The 20,371-nt window shown below is 32.4% G+C and overlaps 1 protein-coding gene across 10 annotated transcripts in view; it reads left to right on the top strand.

Moving 5' to 3' along the window:
- The window catches only part of LOC129939562 (disco-interacting protein 2), a 310,790-nt gene that overhangs the window by 286,796 nt on the left and 3,623 nt on the right, over nucleotides 1–20,371 (top strand). For 5 of the 10 annotated variants that reach the window (XM_056047616.1, XM_056047618.1, XM_056047612.1 and 2 more), the window contains 8 exons: nucleotides 734–862; nucleotides 4,858–5,057; nucleotides 5,125–5,242; nucleotides 8,786–9,338; nucleotides 9,401–9,738; nucleotides 9,805–11,109; nucleotides 15,765–15,925; nucleotides 15,992–16,073. In XM_056047616.1, the coding sequence (XP_055903591.1) occupies nucleotides 734–862; nucleotides 4,858–5,057; nucleotides 5,125–5,242; nucleotides 8,786–9,338; nucleotides 9,401–9,738; nucleotides 9,805–11,109; nucleotides 15,765–15,925; nucleotides 15,992–16,073 (2,886 nt within the window). The remainder of the gene's footprint in view (nucleotides 1–733; nucleotides 863–4,857; nucleotides 5,058–5,124; nucleotides 5,243–8,785; nucleotides 9,339–9,400; nucleotides 9,739–9,804; nucleotides 11,110–15,764; nucleotides 15,926–15,991; nucleotides 16,074–20,371) is intronic. The other 5 variants (XM_056047611.1, XM_056047615.1, XM_056047613.1 and 2 more) reach the window with 3 other exon arrangements.

Below are 20,371 nucleotides of genomic sequence, written 5' to 3'. Positions count from 1 at the left end.
TCCTTATAAACTAATTACCTTTTTTAATTTATATTTTATTTAAACATTCTCTGTAATGCGCAATCCTTTAAAATTAAATTTTTGTTTTTGAATAACTTTCCACGCTTTGCCTTAACTTGCATACAAAAATAGTCTGCACATTTTCACCTCTTAGTTGTTGCTAATATATTCACCTATATAAAAAATTAACCTTCAAAATTTAGCTTTTGCATAATGCTGCATGTAATTCATCATAACCTCATGTAAATTATTTTATTTTAATTTTGTTCTTATTCATTTCTTTATTTTTAATTTTGTTTTCTACATTATTTTTCTTTTCAACATAAATCATCATGCATTTTTATTTTGTTCACATTTCAATCACTCTTACGCCATTTTCTTCAAATTTCTTTGATTTCCTCCATATCATCATTTTTATAAATGTGTACATTCATATACCTTTCAAATTTGCAAACCATAGAAAATATCCGATTTTTAAATTTAAAATAAAAAACAAACAAACAAAAATAATAATGCAACTCATAATGAATTTTTGTTTTAATTTATGTTTTTTTTCTCATTTTTAATCTCCTCTTTTCTGCAAACATAATTCGTGCATCTCGCTAAAAATCAAATGTCATCTTCCACATCACTACAAAATTCAATTTAACAAAAATTATCAAAATTTGAAAAATAAAAAACAAAATACCAAAAATCAAAACAAAAACAAAAATCTTTTGATAAAATCCGACAGAAGTTAGACAGGAAGCGGTGCAACAAGCTCTGGCCGCTCTTAAAAACCGGCCAAAGCCAAGTTTACCGATGCCATCGAAACGTAGTTCGGTTTTAAATCGTAGTCCTGATCGGGATCATGATGATACAGGTGAGGAAATTAAATCAACAAAAAACAAACAAAAAAAATCAAAAAAAAAAATATACAATATTTTTTGAAGGACTATAATTTGTTTAAGAAAATTAGTTTACTTTTTTTTTTTGAAGTAAGGAAACAGAGTGTTACAAAGGTACCCATGCTCCTCCAAACTCAATATATCTTTTCTTAGCATGCCCGAAAGTTAAGCCTTGCCACTGTAGAGGCCTACAAAAATAACATCAAAGTCAAAATTCTAAACATAAAACCAGATATTTTGATATTCCCTCAAAAAATTATCACTTTTTATTAATACAAAATTGAAATTTTTTTTTGTGATTTTTTTTTTACAAAAGAAAGTTATTATTCTCAGAAACTTTAATTTCTGGTTAAATATACTGCTAAGAAACCTCTCAATTTTGTTGCCAACAAATTTTATATCTGTATGTTTAACGATTACAGTTTTGTCTACAGTGTCAAACCGTATTCATTGATTCACTATTTCTTAAAATTCTCTTAAGAAATAGTTTTTTTTTTTTTAAATAATTATAAAGTTCGGTATTAAAATTCTTCAACTTTGTATTGTTTTACTGTGTTTCACAATTCTTTTGTCTGTTAAATACTAAAATGACTGTAAAATTGTTACTGTAGGTGTACAAGCCTTGTACAAATTAAACTTCAGACAATGATATTTGATAAGTCAATAAAGTCTTTTATTAAACTTTTAAATTTTTGCTGAGTCAAACAATTTTATTTCATTAATTAAAAACATGGTAATTTTTCGGTTTTAAATGTAAAGCCATAAAACACTATGAAAATTTTGTATTATTACTATGTTTTGACCTTACCATTAAGAAAGCGAAAAAAACAGTATTATTCAAATTTCCGCCTAGAAGATTCGCAGCATGTGAATATTTTGAGTTAGTTCTGAAGCGCTTTTTCGAGCATTTGTGCGGTACTTCCGTTTTAAGCGGCCTATAGACCGGTGTATTGACACCCAGTGTGGCATTCGGTCACACACGACACACATAAATCGTACAAGACACATTAGTTGTGAAAGAGATCTCATAGACGAAAGAAATAAAGTTTCCAATGTTTTCCCTTTTTTCTCGAAATTTTTGCACTTCTTAGTTTTATTTTCCAGATTTCTGGAAGCTCCTTGTATAAATCTATTAAAGATATCCAGAATTTGCAATCTCGTATTACCATTTTATTAAAAAAACTTGCAACGCACCCCACTCAACAACGTTTTAGATGCAACTGAATAGTAAATGTGTGCGCACATCCTCATACAGATCACACCGACGAGACGCCGATACGAAAAAATCTAAAACTTTTGATTTTACTCACACCGTGTCTGACACCCAAAATCGGTGTCTGCTCCAGCCTACGCACAGCACACATTTCTGCACACCGACACAATTGTGCATACATGTGTGGAGTCGATGGGCCGCTTTATATAGAGAAATGTTGACTTTAAATGCGTCTACCGTCCAGGACACGTATTATTCGTGTGAACATGTTATTTTGCTTTGTTCCACTGAACAAAATCTAACCATACCAAACCGTATGTTCTTGGTGGCCAACCGTGGTCGTAAAAACGTGAAATTACGCTCCCATAAAACTGCTTACACATTAATTAAAAACATGGTAATAGTTGTCTCCGTCATATTGGAACCACATATCTAGAAAACCATGGTTTTTGAATCATCGGCCAGAAAGAAGGTTTACGACACGTTCAATTTTTCAATCAACCACTAATGTCGTGACACGTCAAATGACATTTAAGTTTGATAGCTGTCAAATAATAGCACTACCAACAAAAAGTTTGCTTAAGTTTAAAGAATACTAAACATTACAAATTATTTATTAATGAATATAAAAGGAAAGTTCCATTCACCTAAAAACATGACAAAAATTGGAAGAATTATAATGATTGTCAAACCCTTCTTTTTTCAACCATTTCAGTAACATATCTTTAAGTATTGATGCCCTCAAATTTGTAAGTTATTCCTTGAATTTTTGATGAAATAAAATTAATACAAGTCCCCCCCCCTCCTCAGTTCACCCCTGAGTTCAATTTCTAATGCATACTGTATATATATTTAATTTTCAGCCACACATCAAGAATGAGGAATGTACTCTGTTTTTCCCTCCATTTCAATTAAACTCGTCGACAAAACTCCGATTTTTTCCTGTAACACAACAAAACAAACAAACACAATACTTATAAAAAAGGTGTAAGGCTTCCTAAATTCGAATCACGCCTTTAAATTTGTCTACATCACATAAAATATGCTGGGTTTTTAAGCTAAAATTCAAAATATCGCTTATCAAGAAATTGTATGATGATTTTGAAAAGTACAAATCTTTTTCTTTAAGATACAAAGTGAGAACTTTTCAGTATATTACTTATTTTCTTGAAATTCTCATAGTTTCAAGTCTTTATTTGAATCTACATAAAGTTTCGAGAAACTCCAAACTCTTTTTTCAATATTTACACATGTTTTAAAAAATCTTTTTCCAAATAGTTTTTATATTTTTCAATATATTTCAAAAACTAGATATAGTAGAATTATGTAGGCAACAGATTGTAACAAGAACAAAATTAACTTTCAAACCGTTTTGCCTTTTACTTTTTAAAACTATTTAAGCAAAAGTATTTTAGCGTCTCTCTTAGATTTTTGTAAGACAGGTGAAATCTACTAACTTTTGAAGTTTTTTTCGAATATAATATAAAATAATAAAAATATTTTAACTGAATATTGAAGAAAGTGATTCCAAATTTGTAAAACCATCACGGATTTTATTGAAAAAAGCTACTTCATAACTTAAGATAGCTTCAATAAGCCTTATATGCCTTTTTTCGGAATATCAAAAGGTCATATCTCAAAAACCTGAAGAGATTGATTAATTTTTGAATTAAGTCTACCAAAACCCATTGAAAAAGTGCAGTTTAAATGCCAGTAAGATAACCTCGTCAACCAGTGTTATTTTTGAAAACAATGAGAACTGATTGTGTTCTTGTGTAATCCTCCATTTATTTTTATCCTAAAATGTCAGCTGTCAATTTTTGCAAAAGTTAAAAACATACATTAAATACATTAATGGCGTTTATCTTGAAACACCCTTTATCTCTCCATCTCTTGTAACACTCTGAAACCCTTAAATTAAACAATAAGAAAAGTTAAAAATAAAATCCCCTACAAAAAAAGAACCAGGTATGTTTTCCATTTAAGAGAAAAATAGATCGCACATTCATTTCAGCCAAATCATTCTTCATTGAGCGTTTTAGTATAAAATAATTGTTTGCCTTTTGAAAATTAAACAAAAACATAATTGATTTATCAAAAATTAACTAAAACCAAATCAGATACTGAAAATTAAATAATAAATAGATTTAACATTTTTTTTTTAGTTTCAACTGTTTGTTTAAATTTTTCTGTTCTTATTAATTTTAATAATATTTGAATAACACAAAGCTGGAGAATGCCGTGATAAATGATTGAAAATATTAATATTAATTAATTCACCAATTTCACCAAAAGACAACAATAAAGAAAAATCAAGCAAAAAAAAAGCAGCAACAGCAAAACAGAGAGTGTGCAACTATATGTTTATTTTTATTATACAAACTTATTTATTTAAATAAACTTATTCAATATATTTTTCTTATTTTTGTTTAACTTAACTTTCTTGTTTTTTAAAGTTTTATTTAATCTTAAATAAATATTTAATATTATGTATCTAAAGTCAAAATAAGTATTATAACAAATAATATAACTATCAAAAATGGCTGCTGTGTCCTTGTGACTTTATTTTTTGTTTATTATTTAATATATTTTTAATAATAATAATGTCTTGCTGTTTTATTGATTTTTGTATCTTTTAATTTAATAAAGCAATTATTATACGAATGACAAAATAAATAAAAATCGTCTCAAAAATTATAAGAACACAATGATTTATTAATTAATTTAAAATTTTTTCTTCTTAATATAAAAATAAAGATACAACAACCGATGACGAATCAATACCAGAAGAAAGAATTTCAACACCAGACAGAGAATATAATTATCCACGTGATCATATAAATAATTCCAGAGAACAAATTATAAAACCACCAATTCGTGATTCTTCAGTTGGTGGTGGTGGCGGCGGTCATAAGAATTTTTCAGATCGAAGACCACAACAAAATTTACCTCCACCGGTAAGAACTTTTTTTTCTATTTGTTTATATGTTTTTTAATCAATTTGTGTTTTTATTTTATTTTTAGCCACATTCCGACACATCGAGTGCAGGATCACCGCCAGCTGTTCATAGAAAAAATAATTATGACTTTACTGATATTTCTGACTTCCAAAGACCATGTGAGTTTAAATCTAATGAAACATGTAGGTAACACGTTTTAATAATTTTTGTACAAATGTTATTGTAGCTACTAATTTATACCTTATCAAAATCTTGAGTTTTTCTCAAATGTATGTGAAAATTTAAGGGTTTAAAGCTTAATTTTACTTAAAACTAGATCAATTTTCGACACCCTATTAAGCAGTTTTAGAATTCAAAAAAGTTGATAGTGATGTGAAAAAAGGTTCGCACTAAGTTTTTAGATAAGCCCCAAAATTCAATCTAAGACCTAATGTAAAGAAATTCAACTCAACTTAGTGTTTTGAAATAAAACAACAGAAACCATTGGATGCTTATTGTAATTCCTATACTGCAAGTGTAAGTTTGATAAACTGTGCCAACTTTAGCCAATCGATTCCGTTCAAGATTATGTTATTTCGTTTTTCTCCAAAGTGTTTTGTTGCTAAATTTGACGCCGCATATCCGCCAAGGTTGGACATGTGTCAAGTTTTCTCTTTCTCTAGTGTTGCATAAAAAGCAAATCAGTTCCAAGACGTTACAATGCGGTATGAAATTTAGATACCATAGTTGTACCCTTGCTCGGTAAATTATAGATATTCTACCCGTTTTGAAATGAATTTGAATATGTCTCTCTAAAGCACTCTTCCTTGCTTCAGCGTATAGCGTTATTGCTTCGGAAGTTGCCACACATACTCGACATTTTGAGCTAAATGAGAGATCTGATTCTTTGAAGCAGATAGTTTCTTAAGAAGGTGTCTCGCGTCCTGTTTCTTTTCGAAAAACGATTGCTTTTTATTTGTTTAGGTTCACCGTAAGGTTCCATTTTAAACAATAATCTCGTAGCTTATTTATCATAAGCTAAGCACGAGCGAGACATGGCAGATCCTGCTAATAGCACGAGATCAACCGCGTAAATAAGATTTTTAATCACGAGCTTATCTTTTACTGGCATAAAATTGACATAATTCATTTAAAATCCAAAAACAATTTGACTCTGTTTTAACGTACTTCAGTTTATTAAATTCATTAAATTTACAAAAATGTGGTCAAGCAAACCTGTCGTAAAATAGTTTGAATGTTATTAAGTCGATAAATCAAACTCTATACTTTTTAATGGAAGCGAATCATACAAGTTAGATATTAACTGTGGAATACCACAAGATAGTCATTTAGGCCCTTACCTCTTTAGTACAAATGATTTTGTATCTGTGTTGAAGCATTCTTTACATCAATTATGCAATGAACCGGTTGAAGTGCTCGTGAGTGTGAAAAATTGCAATGCAATCTTAACTCGTTTTATTATCGGTATGTCCATAACTGTCTTGATATATTTGGTGTAAATGGTATGTCTGTCCTTTTAGTGCTATTTGTTGAAAAAATGAAATTCTCGCAAAACATTGGGCAAATTCAAACGATATAACATACTGCCAAAAAATGCCCTTTAAAAGGAAAATTTATTAGAAAGCTAAAAAAAGAGTTAGTCCAACAAAATCTCTCTCACTATTAAATCAATTCTCCTGGTGTCAAAATATCGGCTGATCATGTTTTGCCATTCAACTGAAAACTGAACGTCATTACTCTGTGATTTCCATTCCATCAAAGTTCTGTGGGTTCCATTCCATCAAAGAAAATACGGACTTGTAGCTTGCCTAAGAAGTGTTTTATAGATACAAAAGTTTAACAATCTTTAAATTTTTTTTTTTGAATTTTCTTTAACTCTCAAAATCTCACTTATAATATCCTTGCGATTACAAAAACTATCCTTTGCTCTGATTTCACAGATAATAAATTATATACCTCTGATCATACTGTCTTGGCCAAAATAATGATCTCACTTCCACAATCGTCTCAATGCATCTCATATCTTATCCTCCTTTATCTTGTTTACATGGAGTCTGAAATATCTTCCACCTTCAACTTTCGTTAAGCCGATTTTCATCATCTAAACACGCTTCTCAACAGCATTTATTATATATTATGTATAACCCCTCTATTTTCGCTTGTCTTCTCCAATGCGTTCCTTTCATAATACAATCGAACTGTATTTAATTTCCACCCTGGTTCACAAAAGAATGTCAAAAACAGGTTATGGAAAACTTATCTACAAAATTCTAAACGCCTCTAAATTACCTTTACTACCAACACACAAAAACCAAAGCGTTTTTACCAATTCACTAACGTCAATAGAAAATCAGACTGTCTTTCCTTAACGCACAGCTTTCTTGGCACATCTTCATCTTATCCAAAAATAATAGTTAATCTTTTTGCTACCTTTATCAAAAAGAGTTGCAAGAATTATATTTCTTATTACTACCCGATTGCTAAACTTTCTGCACTACCCAAGCTCTTTGAAAGTATCTTTTACGACTCTCTTTACTTTCATTATAAGTCTTTAGTTTCCTCTTTCCAACACGGCTTCTTAAAGGTCTTCCACGACTAATCTTACCCAATTTGCCTCCAAAGCACTCCTTGATCTATAAAAAAAAGTCTAGATCAGGCACACAAATTATCAATTTAAAACTAAAAGCTCTTGGTTTTTCAACATTGTTTATTGAATGGATTAAACCTTACCTAGAAAGTTTTAGATAGAGAAAATCTTAGATGGCCATCGCGCCCCAATCCTATTAACACTTGCCATCAATTACGTAAGTAACATCATTTTCTTTTCTGATGAAGCTGATTACATCAAAATAAAATAAAGCGATCGCTTCCTTCGAAGACTCTTCCCTTTTTAAATATAACCTGAACTCTTGTTTTTACCTGGTGCAATAAAAACTTTACTTAATAAAAAATAAAACAATCTATGACCTTTTCCCGTAAACGTTCAGCTTTATTTCCTCATACCTATCAGTTCTGTAATGTTCTTGTCTCTATTTTTTCCTCTATTACTGATCTTGGCTTTATATGTGATAAAGAGCTAAATTTTCGATCTCACATACATCATATAATTACAAAAGCAAATTTTTCACTTAACCTTATAAAAATCTGGCTTAAGGTATTTACATATATATCGCTTATGTCATGCCTATCCTTAAACGTGCTAACCAGATTTGGTCACGTTTCTACATTACTCACTCACAAAGAATTGAAACCGTACAACGGAGATTTCTTCATTTTGGCTTGCGTAATTTGCCTTGGTCCCTTTATCCTAGCCTAGTAAAGCCTATAACGTCCACATATCGCTGATATAGTATTCGCCTACCAACCTATCATTGGTATCTTACACTCTCCTGGATTATTAGATATGTTCCCTTTTTTAACCTTCCCACCCACCGCACCAACTACGGACATTTTAATCCAAACTCTAGAATGTTACGTTCATCAAATTCTGTTGAAGAAATCTCTGATTTTTGCTTCCTTAATACCTTAGAAATATCAGAACATTGCTATGAAATTATTTTATCCCTTAAATCGAAGGCTTTCTGATATCCATTATTATAGGCTCTATTATTTAATACTTATTTCAAAATGCAGCTTTTTAAAACAACAAATTCATGTTTTGAATTAATTTTACTTTATACACTTTCCTTTCTAATTTATAGTCATTTCTGAAAATTCTCTTTCAGATGTGGCTCCCGATATCACCCAATTTAATAATACTCGCCGTGGTGCTGATCGCGTCACCCGCTATGTCAATATCTCACAAACCGATGCCGGTGACACCGGTACAGCTGGACGATGGAAAGTATCAGCTAAAATTCAACAATTACTAAATACCCTGAAACGACCAAAACGTCGACCATTACCCGAATTCTACGAGGACAATGACATCGAGTTGGAAATAGCAGCAAATCCAAAAGATCCCAATGCACCAAAGCCCGAAGGTAGTACAATGTCATCAGTACAGGGCGAACAATTAGCTGTTGCAGCTCAATTGCCACGTTCTTTGGAAGCAGCATTACAACGTTTCGGCACAAATGCATTTAAGTCACCCATGGCTACCGTATTGGATCCAAATGGGAAGATGACTACAACTTTGACATATGGAAAGCTGCTGTCGCGTGCACAAAAGATTGCTTACGCTTTAACGACAAAGGTCTTCAGTAAGGGACCTGAGCAGATAACCTTGAAGCCAGGTGATCGAGTGGCATTGGTTTATCCAAATAGTGATCCGCTGAGGTAAGCTTTCAAATACTTTAAACAGTCACCAAATAAATACTGATTTCTTCTTCTTTGTTTAGTTTTATAACAGCTTGGTATGGTTGCATGTTCCGTGGATTGGTGCCACTGCCAATTGAACTGCCCTTGTCCAGTTCAGATACACCACCACAACAAGTTGGATTCTTGTTGAGTTCATGCGGCATAAGTGTTGCCTTAACATCAGAGGCGTGTTTGAAAGGTCTACCCAAATCGTCGACTGGTGAAATAGCCAAACTTAAAGGATGGCCCCGACTCCATTGGTTTGTAACTGAACATTTGCCAAAACCTCCAAAAGACTTCAATGTTGGTAATGTTCGGATAGAAGAGAATGCCATTGCTTATGTCGAATATACCAGTGACAAGGAAGGCAGCGTAATGGGTAAGCTTCGATCTCTAGATGCACTCAAAAGATTTAAACCACTATTTATTTTGTTTTACTTTTTAGGAGTAACAGTGACCCGTCAAGCTATGATGAATCACTGCCGTGCACTTACCATGGCGTGTCACTATACCGAAGGAGAAACCAGTGTCTGTGTGCTCGACTTCAAGCGGGAGGTTGGCTTGTGGCACGCAGTTCTTACATCAGTGCTAAATGGCATGCATGTTCTATTCATTCCGTATGCTCTTATGAAGCAGCGACCATCTTCCTGGATGCAACTGATCACCAAACATCGCGCTTCATGCTGCCTCGTCAAGAGTCGTGACTTGCATTGGGGCTTGCTAGCCACAAAGGATCACAAAGACATCTCATTGTCATCGCTTCGTATGCTCTTGGTGGCAGATGGTGCCAATCCTTGGTCTCTCTCGTCGTGTGATCAATTTCTCAGCGTTTTTCAGTCGAAAGGTTTACGATCTGATGCAATCTGCCCGTGTGCTAGTAGTTCCGAGGTCTTTACGGTATCTCTGCGTCGTCCCGGACGTTCCTCGAGCGGATTCACTCAATCAGCAACTGGGCGAGGTGTTCTTTCGATGGCTGCACTTTCTCACGGTGTGGTGCGTGTCGATAGCGAAGATTCACTCACTTCTCTAACACTTCAAGACTGCGGTCAGGTAATGCCTGCAGCCCAAATGGTTGTCGTACGGTCCGAAGGCACACCAGTTCTCTGCAAGACAGATCAAGTTGGAGAAATTTGCGTGACTAGTGGTGCGACTGGCACGGCCTACTATGGCCTTGAAGGACTGACCAACACCACATTCAAAGTCCAACCACTCGTCGATGATCCCGATCCAAAGGATCCCAACACCGGCAAACCAATATGCGATGAATTCTTCGTTCGCTCTGGCCTCCTTGGTTTCCTAGGACCTGGAGGTTTAGTCTTTGTGTGTGGATCTCGAGATGGACTCATGACTGTAACCGGACGCAAACACAACGCTGATGATATCATTGCCACCGTCTTGGCTGTCGAACCGATGCGTTTCATCTACCGCGGTCGCATCGCCGTCTTCAGTATTAAAGTTCTCCGAGACGAACGTGTTTGTGTTATTGCCGAACAACGCCCAGATTGTTCCGAAGAAGAGAGCTTCCAATGGATGTCACGTGTGCTGCAAGCTGTCGATTCAATTCATCAAGTCGGAATCTATTGTCTCGCTTTGGTTCCACCAAATCATTTGCCTAAAACTCCACTCGGTGGAATTCATCTCTGTGAAGCTAGACGTCGATTCCTCGAAGGATCTCTACATCCGGCAAATGTTCTCATGTGTCCACACACTTGTGTTACAAATCTTCCAAAACCAAGGGAAATCCATCAAGGTACGTGGCAGAGTTTTGTAAAGATCAATTATTATATTTATACAAAAATATGCTGTTTTGTTACTTTTTCATTTTTAAGTGCATTTTTATAGTTTGTTGAGTTGAATAATATTGAGTTCAATTGCTTAGTAAATGGTGTTAGATGCTTATTTGCAACACAAACAAAATGAAAACAAAATAAATCAATCATTGTGTGTTTGCTGGAATTTTGCTATATTGTTTTAGTGTAGATTTGATTATGCTAAAGCTAATAATAATGTGCGATTAAAATTAAGGAGTGGTGAATTTGGGAGTTTTGTAATATAGAACTGTGGGCGAAATCTAATTTAAGATCATAAATCATAAAGATTGTCCCATTGGTAAGGAGGTAGGGTATTGGGTATTGGGCTTAAATGACCACATACATTTTCATTATGTGACGTCCAATCCTTTGTACTAACAGCTTGTTTTTGTTATGTTTTGTTTTTAAATTTAAAACAAACTTTTTGAAAGTTTTAAATGGAGAAATAAAAATATCATCGTCCTTAAGTAAAATGATTAAAAAATCGGTGTTTTTAAAAGCTAAACCGCAACATTGTTGTTACCAATATTCAGATAAACATATAGAGTATATCTTAGTTTTCTGAAATTCCTAATATATATAAGATATCTTACAATTCTTCATTTGACTCTAAATGAAGTTTTAGAAAAGCTTGAATCTTATTCTATAATAGTTTTGAAAAGTAGGTTTTTTAGTTGCTGATTTCGAATTCCAGCTTAGATTTTGTCTATATTCTCACGTTTTCACAATTATTTATATATATTTTTCAATATATTAAAACAAATTGATGACATCTTTGTTAAGGAGTGTCGGATTGCCCTTTTCTGTTTAGTGTCGTTTTAGCATAAATAGTTTAGCATGTTATGTTATGCTGGCCGTGATATAGTAGGATACTCTAAGGCCATACATAAAACAAGTTTGAGTAAAAAGCGAAACGTGAAAGACTGATTACGTTAATATGATTGAGATCGTTTTGATTGTTATAGAAGAATTTTCCTAGGTAAGCCTTGAGTTTTTAAGCAGAGTATGTACAGAAGATTTGCAGAACTGTTTCCTCCACTTCCTGAATAATACGGCTTTTGAAAGAGTCATATTAGAATACGCCTAACCGTGTGGTGAGTTTTCCTATAGAACTAGCAAGCACTTTAAGGGCTTCAAGTATAGAGTAGGCCAGATGTTTTTCGTGACCTTAAACGTGGTGATTTTATTGCACCTGATGTTTGCCTTCTTCATACCGTCGTACATTAGCGATAGTTTACATGATGCGATTCATTAGAGAAGGGAGCTACAGTAGCTTTTTTGACTCCAATTTAGTTTTTTTGTTTAAAAATAAGACCCAAATACTTGGTGTCATCTGAAAACTTTAATTGGACAACTTTAATTGGACACCTTTAATATAGGGATATTCCATAGGGATATTTATATTTCCTGTTAAAAAGTTAGTCAACACCGATCATCCCAAAGCATTAGTTTGTCTTAGGCATTTTGTAAGAGTTCTTTAAGGGTGTTAAGGTGCTTTCCTGAAACCGATATAGCAACGTCATCCCAGCAACAAGACCAGCTAGAATTTAATTTACTACCAAGTTCCAGAGGAGATGTCCCTTTACTAACGAATCTTTCAGCAGAAGAGTTGCCCAATTTTGATTTAATTATTCTGCTAGAAAGCATTAAATAAAACTCTTAAGAGAACCCTCTACGTTCAGAGATGTTAGTGTAGGTGTGATTGCAGATGTGTCCACGTTGATAAAAGCACCTTCGATGTCAAGGAAAACAATCACATTTTAACCGATTTGCCTTTATAGTAGGCATGTTAAGACATAGACAGAAGTCTTGTATGGTTAAGCATAGAATAGGGGGAAAGATGTGTACTGTTGAATAAACAGGCTAAATTTGGCCAGTAGCATGACTTGTTGGCCTTGAAGTCTGCTAAATTTTGGGATTATGGTTTCAAATCAGTGCTCTTTATCTCTCGTGAAGAATTTTCCAGTGTCGCCTGTATATAACTAAAACCGTGTCTTCGGCTCCTTCACTCTAGGAATTGATGGGCCCGAAGATCTAACCTAAATCTAAAATATAATTTAAAAGTTACCACTAAACATAATTTTTAGAAGAAAATTATTATCATCTTTTAACACCTCCAGAGTGCCTATTAAGCGAACTCATGTCCTTGTCTATGGTGTGCTACTTTAGTCTCCACGGTCAATTGATTTTCATGTGAGTATTTAAAATTCAACCTCATTCTATTTGTTCAAACGTTCAAAGTGCTAGAGATATGAGGAGCGATGACAATCGACTAAGGCGTTATATTAATAGCCATCAAGCTGTTTGTCTGTTAAGCAATTCAATGTATCTGAATTTGGTTGAACAATTTCCAAAGATAATTATCTAAATAATGATCGCCATGATGAATTTTTCAAAACATGGAAATCGAATTACCGAATTGTTGTCTTTGAAAAAATATTCTTACTTTAAATTTTATATCTCGATTAACTAAAGGTCAGAAGAATGTTCATTTAAATATAAAATGTAAACGTTAACGTTGGAAATTTACAACCACTTTTTTGTTGCTACAGCTCTTTCAAGTGACGTTCACCTTACATGATCGTTTTTAAGAATCTCAAATCACTTTAGAGGATTCAACCCCACAATTTAAACTGCTTCTACAACCTGAAAATATTTTCCTCTATTAAACTCTTCAAGAAATTTACAAATTGTTGTCATGAATGTATAGAATTAGCGTTTGTGAATACTTGTTCCCTAGGTCTTGTACTCTTGAATCAAGTTCCTCAAAGTGATTTATACTGTAATGTTAAGCCTTGATTTCTACGTAGGGCTCTTTTTTTCAACTTTTTGTCCCATGAATGTCCAACGGATTCTGCAGTCTCAAGACCTATTTTGTTCTTCTTAGTTTACTTTTTCCGACTTTTCTTGTGAACCTTGAATGAGAATTATATAAAGCTTTCAGTTTACTAGATTTTTTAGGATTTACAAAATTAATAATACAATTCTGTAAATGAAATTAACAAAAAATTCACCACTCTACCGTAACCAAATCGTTGTAGGAAATGCTTTTTGTTTACAAAGTTTACAATCAACAGCATTTGCTTTTAGAATTTGCTTGGTATATATACAATTCATAGCATGCAAATAATAAGAAAAAGTAAAAGTAGCATACAAATAAGAGCTCTCTCTATCTAATTTCTATCCACAATTGCTTTAGTAAGACGTGTCATATTAAATATTTACTAACATTCAATCAGCAAAATTCAAAATCAATGCTTTTTGCACTTCAAAATTCATTCAAAAACTAAAAATTCAAAAAAAAAAAAAAACAAACACATCTCGACCGAAAAACCAACAACCAAAATAAAACTCTCTTACTAGCTCAATATATGGAACCCGTATTTCAGTTAATTTAATAAATTAATGTACTAAAAAAATAAAACAATGATTTATTCATATCAAATCAAAAATCAATTCTCAAAAAAAATAAAGAAAACAATTTTTAATATGTTTTAATGTTTTAAACCACACACTATTTTATTTCGATGTTTTTTTCTTTTTTTCTTTTTTCCATTCGAATGCTGCTCTTGTTGTTCTTAACTGATACGAAATACGAAATAATTATTAATCAAAAAACGAAAAAATATATCAAACTTTATAATCATTTTAATATTTATTAAAAAAAAAAAACAAATACAATCCATAAACAAAACAATACAAACAAAAAACATGAAAACACTCATCATGCTCATCCACAAAACAAAAAAATATATATACACAATAATTCAATAATCGTAATTGTTTTTTTTGTCCTTAAATTAAATTAAATTCCTTATTAAACAATAATTTTTGTAAATTTTATTAATTTATGTTACACATCATGCGCATTTTGTTATAAAATTGTTTATGACCAACGCAATTAAATTCTTCTCATATTCATCCCATCGCGGTCTTTTAAATAAATAAATAAATGAAAAATAAACAACAAACAATAACAACAAAATACTATACTACATCTATTTTTAATTGGCATAATGGCACTGGATATCTCACCATAAACAAAATTTAATAAATCACCGTTAATGTCTAATTTATTTTGCGCTATTACTAACAAATTTTGTGATTATGGTTTTTAACAACAAAATCAAAAATAACCAAAAACGAAAAATCAATAACAAATACGCGTTTTTTCTTGGGACATTTGGTCACTTGCTACTTTAATATAATATAACTCCCCACCCTCCCATATACTGTCTCTTCTTTCTTTTTATATATATATATACATACAATTATATATAAAAATAAAACTTAAATATTTGTATCTGTTATTGTTAAATTTACATATATATATATTTTTTCTAAATATTTTGCATTTAAATTTACAATAATAATATAATATTCGAACATAAAACAATTAAATTAAAACAAAAATTAAAAAACAACAAAATAAAAACACGGTTGCATTGCCAAATACAATAAAATACAATTCGATACAAAAAAAATTAATTTGTAAATATTTTTTCTAAAATCAAAAATAAAAAACAATTAATCGAAAAAAAAACATTACAAACAATGAAAAAAAATTGTGCAAATATAAATAAAAATAAAACAGCAGTGCAACCAACAACAACTAGTAGTAGCTTATCTGGATGTGGTATTACAGACACATCAGTTGGACCGGCCTCAGTTATGGTTGGCAATCTGGTGCAGGGCAATCGATTGGCAATGGCTCAAGGACGTGATGTTGGATTGTCTGAAGATAGCGAGAGGAAGGTATTGTTAATAATAATTAAATATTTTTTTAATATTTTATTTAATAATTTATTTTGTTTTGTATAGCATCAACTTATAACCGGGGTGTTAAGGTGGCGTGCAAATTCTGCACCTGATCATGTTTTGTATACCCTGCTTAACTCAAAAGGTAAGAACAAATTCGATATATAATATTCTTATCGATTCAAAATACCATAACTTGGAAATGCATTTGCTCAAGTTTTAAAACAAATTTAAAACACCATTATGCCTTTAGGAGCTCTAAAATATTAGGCTACAAGAGATATTCGTTTCTCTAGAAATAGAAAAATCCTGCAACAATATCACCTAACATAAAAAACCTTTTCCTCATAGGATTTGAAAATTACATACATAGTACAGAGAAATGGTTGGGATATGAGTCATTAGGTCCTGCTTCCTATGAAGAGGATACGGGTTCAACATTTCTTTAATAAAAAGTCTATATTTCTTTTTCAAAAATGTAAAAAATAAATATTTTAAAGGTTTTTTTTTCGTGAACTATTAGACTTATTTAAATAATCGGCCTTTTGGAAGGCCTCATGAGAAAAGATTTGTACCAGTAAACGCAGAGATGTGTCGCAGCAAGTAACAAGTTAGGACATGTAGCACCACAAGGTGCTGTATTATCTCCCATACTCTTGTTATTAGTCGTTAACGAAATAAGTTTAAGTAGATTAAAAGTCATTGCATATGCAAACGAATTCGTTATTATGGCTTCAGGTAAATTCATACCAATACTTTGTGAACTTCTAGAATTAGGTCTTAATATGCCTGTTGCCTGTAAGTGTGAACTTAACGTCAACTTACTTAAGACAGAACTAGTTTTGATCACTAGAAATTTTGGACTGCCCTACTATTAATGGTGTTTCCCTACACCAAACCCTAAAACCTTTCTGTTAATGTGCACTGCCATTGTAAAGCCAATATTAACATACGCATGTTTGGTATGGTGGCCAGCCCTTGAAAGGTTTACCAATTTAAAAAATATGAAAACAAATTTCAAAAAAATTTCATGTATAGGTACTACAAGTACTACATGAGGATTACATCTACTGCAGCCCTAGAGCCATTGCTCTTGCTAGGAAGGAACTAGCGTCTAAAAGAGCATTACGTCGAATACTGTTTAATAACTGGAAAACGGCTTCCTTTGTGCACTGAAACATAAAAAACACTATTTACATAGACATTGGCATTCAGACAGAATATTTAAAGCCTTACATAGATTTTAACCCAGTAGCGCAAACAGAAATTCCCACAAGGAGTGCATGAAAAACAGAGTCAAAAAAATAAATCATGTAGTATCCTTCCAAATTACTGCAGTGTCTTTCAAGCGGAAGAACTGCAGATTTCTGAAGTCGCTAAGGATCTGTCTTCCCACATTTTAGAAGACACACATAGCATAGTTCTATTAATCGACAGCCAAGCAGCAATCAAGGCCAAGTCTGCCACTGTCACTTTGCGAATACCCAATCGTAGCCAAAAGAAGAATGACAATATTAGGAAATTACTTTTCAACCTTCCTACCCCCTTTCACTTATTTCCCTTTCCAGTGGAACACAATAGATCCAAAGAGATCTAAGTGAGATGTATTCTCGAACTTTGCAGATACAACCTTACCTAACCCGGAATTGCGAAATTTTGAGCTACAATATGCAGGGACATCAACTATCTTATCGTTAGGTATTTTTGAAAAAAAAACAATATCGCCAGAAACAATTTTGTTAAAAGTTTGTTATTGTACGATTTGGGCAATAGTACCGAACTCTTCTACACATTGCCGAATCTGAGACTGTTGCCGCCCCAGACATCATATGACTTGGTAGAAGAAATCAACTTTAAGTTCTAATTTTTAATCAATTGATTGAGATTGTGATTGTTTAGACTGATAACGGCGACTACGTAAATTCATCTAATCGGGCACAATAAAATTTGCATACGTAAATACGTTATTTTATAATGCTTCCAATAAATTTGTTTATTAGGATCGTTTGCCTGAAAGTATTGCTGCAGTTTATCTAAATGTTCTTTGCACGCAAAAAGTCCATGGATTTTGACTGAAACAATTTTGAAATCATGTTTATTTTTTCTTAATACTCATTCTAATCCTCCCGGGTCGGGATTTTCCTACCAAAATCAGTCAAGCCCCGATTATTATTGGCGTACATTTTTGTTAATATTTAATGAGAACAAAATAAGAGACCCGACAACTTAAAACAAAACATAAATATTTATTTCGGGTTCTGTTTTTATAAAGCTTCTTTTGTTTTATTTGTGTTTCTGTTAGGAACGAAATTTTGTATTCGGTTTCGGGGACCGGAAAATCCAGCGCAATATTTTTCAATTGTGGTTTCCGTAATATTAATTAATTAATGTTTTGAATATGTTGTTTACTGAAGATTTGAAGGATATCAAATCACTTCACAATTAAAGAGACATTTTGGAAAAAATCGAGGAGCCGGAGAGCTAATACGAAGAAATAAATTTTAAGATAAACACCTTTTACGTCATAGTTGATTCAATTACTCGTGTATCTGGAATTTCTCGTTGGTTCGATACGATGAAAAATTTTAATGCTACATTTTCATTTTTATGGCAGTTTTCAACAATGGACGAAATTAAGACAAGGTTCATCCAAAAGTATATATAATTCGCATGTGTCTCTAAAGTTGAAAGAAGAAATAATTCATCTGAAACACATTTATGGAGCCAATTTTGAAGCAGAACTACCGCTTTTGAGTTTGTTCATGCTATTTATTCCCAGAACTAGGAGACGTTATCCCCAACGTTTGTGTTGCTCTCCGTGTGTTTTCCACCATACCTGTAACCGTAGCTAAATTTTCATCATTCGTGCTCATCTCAAGATCGTGTTTTCGGACTTACTACACTGTGCATCGAAGCACCTTTAGCAAGGAAATTGAATTTCGATGCAATCATAAGTTGTTTTGCTGTTCAGAAAGCTATGAAAGCTTGTGTGCAAAAAGAAAATATTTCATTGAATTCGAACTCACTCCAAAGAAAACATTGTGATAATATTTTAATATAAAGAAAAATAATGAAGAGTATTTAATGTAAACATTTTAAAATACATAATTTTTGTTTAAAGACAAATTTTATATACTTTTACTTCGCTCTATTTTATTTTATGTTAATCGACCGTATTATTAGTTACTAACATGTCGTTGGCAATTATGAATTGAATGTATGATTCTGTTCGGAATCTGATCTACTCGCATGTAGAATTATTTACTATCCATTCTCCATTTTCACTAATCTGGAATACCCGTGAGAGTTATTTGATGATTAACACTTTTTTTCGGTTCACTTTGCAAAAACAAAAATTATTATTTCCGTTAATTTCAACCAATTTCACGCTGTTCGTAATTGAAATTAGATTGTACCATGTCAATAAGCATGAACTTTGAAAAATGTAAACTTTGTTCTATCATTTCGATTATTCGATCAATAATTGCTGTTGCCATTATGCCATTTTTAATGTAGTTGAGACAACCAATTTTGCCGCCCTAGCTGAGTGACGCCCTAGGCAACCGCCTGTTTTGCCTCAAGGCAGGTTCGACATCGTTTGTTTTTTATTGCCTAATAAAATAATAACAAACTGTTTAAAATCATATCCCCCAAAAATTTCCTCAAAGCCCAAAATAAATGTCATATTGCCAAACATATCTCTCAAAAGATTTGTTTATTTTGGACACTACGACATTCTGAGTTTTAATTTTATAACATTAAAAGAAAAAACTGTCAGATCGTCCAAAAACTCGAAACGTCAAGGAAGTGTAACAAATTTGTTTCACTTTCAAAAAGCGAAATAAAGCCAATTTCCAAAGTAAAATAGAACGAAATGGGTTGCTAACTCACTCTTGGCTAGACCCAGCATTATGTCGTTGCCCACCTGCAACTTCCCTTACGTGGGCTCACTATTATAGGTTCGGGGTAGGTTATGTTATAAAACCCAAATTTAAATTTCAAAATTCTTTTAGGTCAATTGAAAACTTATAATTTTATCGTTGTTTTATTGAATATTATTTGAACCTTACGACATTCAGTTTGGGTTGATTGGTGATTTTTTTTTTTATTTTTGGGGTTTTGTGACCATTTTTGGTTCTTTCGACATTTTAGGATTTAGGCGTTATAGTTTTGAACGAAAAGGGCTAACGACTACTTAATACCAGTCTCCACCATAATACCTTTGAATGTATTAAAATATTAAGAAAACAAATCATTGAATTCAAATATTTTGAATATTCATTAACCTTTGAGTTAAAGTTGAGTTTTATTACCTTATTCACAGTCTCCTGTATAATAAGGGTATACAACCAAATCCCTTGAGTGCCTGCTAGTCATACAATATTAAGATCTGATATGAATGTCTGCTTGCTAACGAAGTCCTTATCCACTTGAAAATTACAA

Source organism: Eupeodes corollae, chromosome 1 (assembly GCF_945859685.1).
Source record: "Eupeodes corollae chromosome 1, idEupCoro1.1, whole genome shotgun sequence".
Lineage (NCBI taxonomy): Eukaryota > Metazoa > Arthropoda > Insecta > Diptera > Syrphidae > Eupeodes > Eupeodes corollae.
This window is presented reverse-complemented; position numbering and strand designations above follow the sequence as displayed.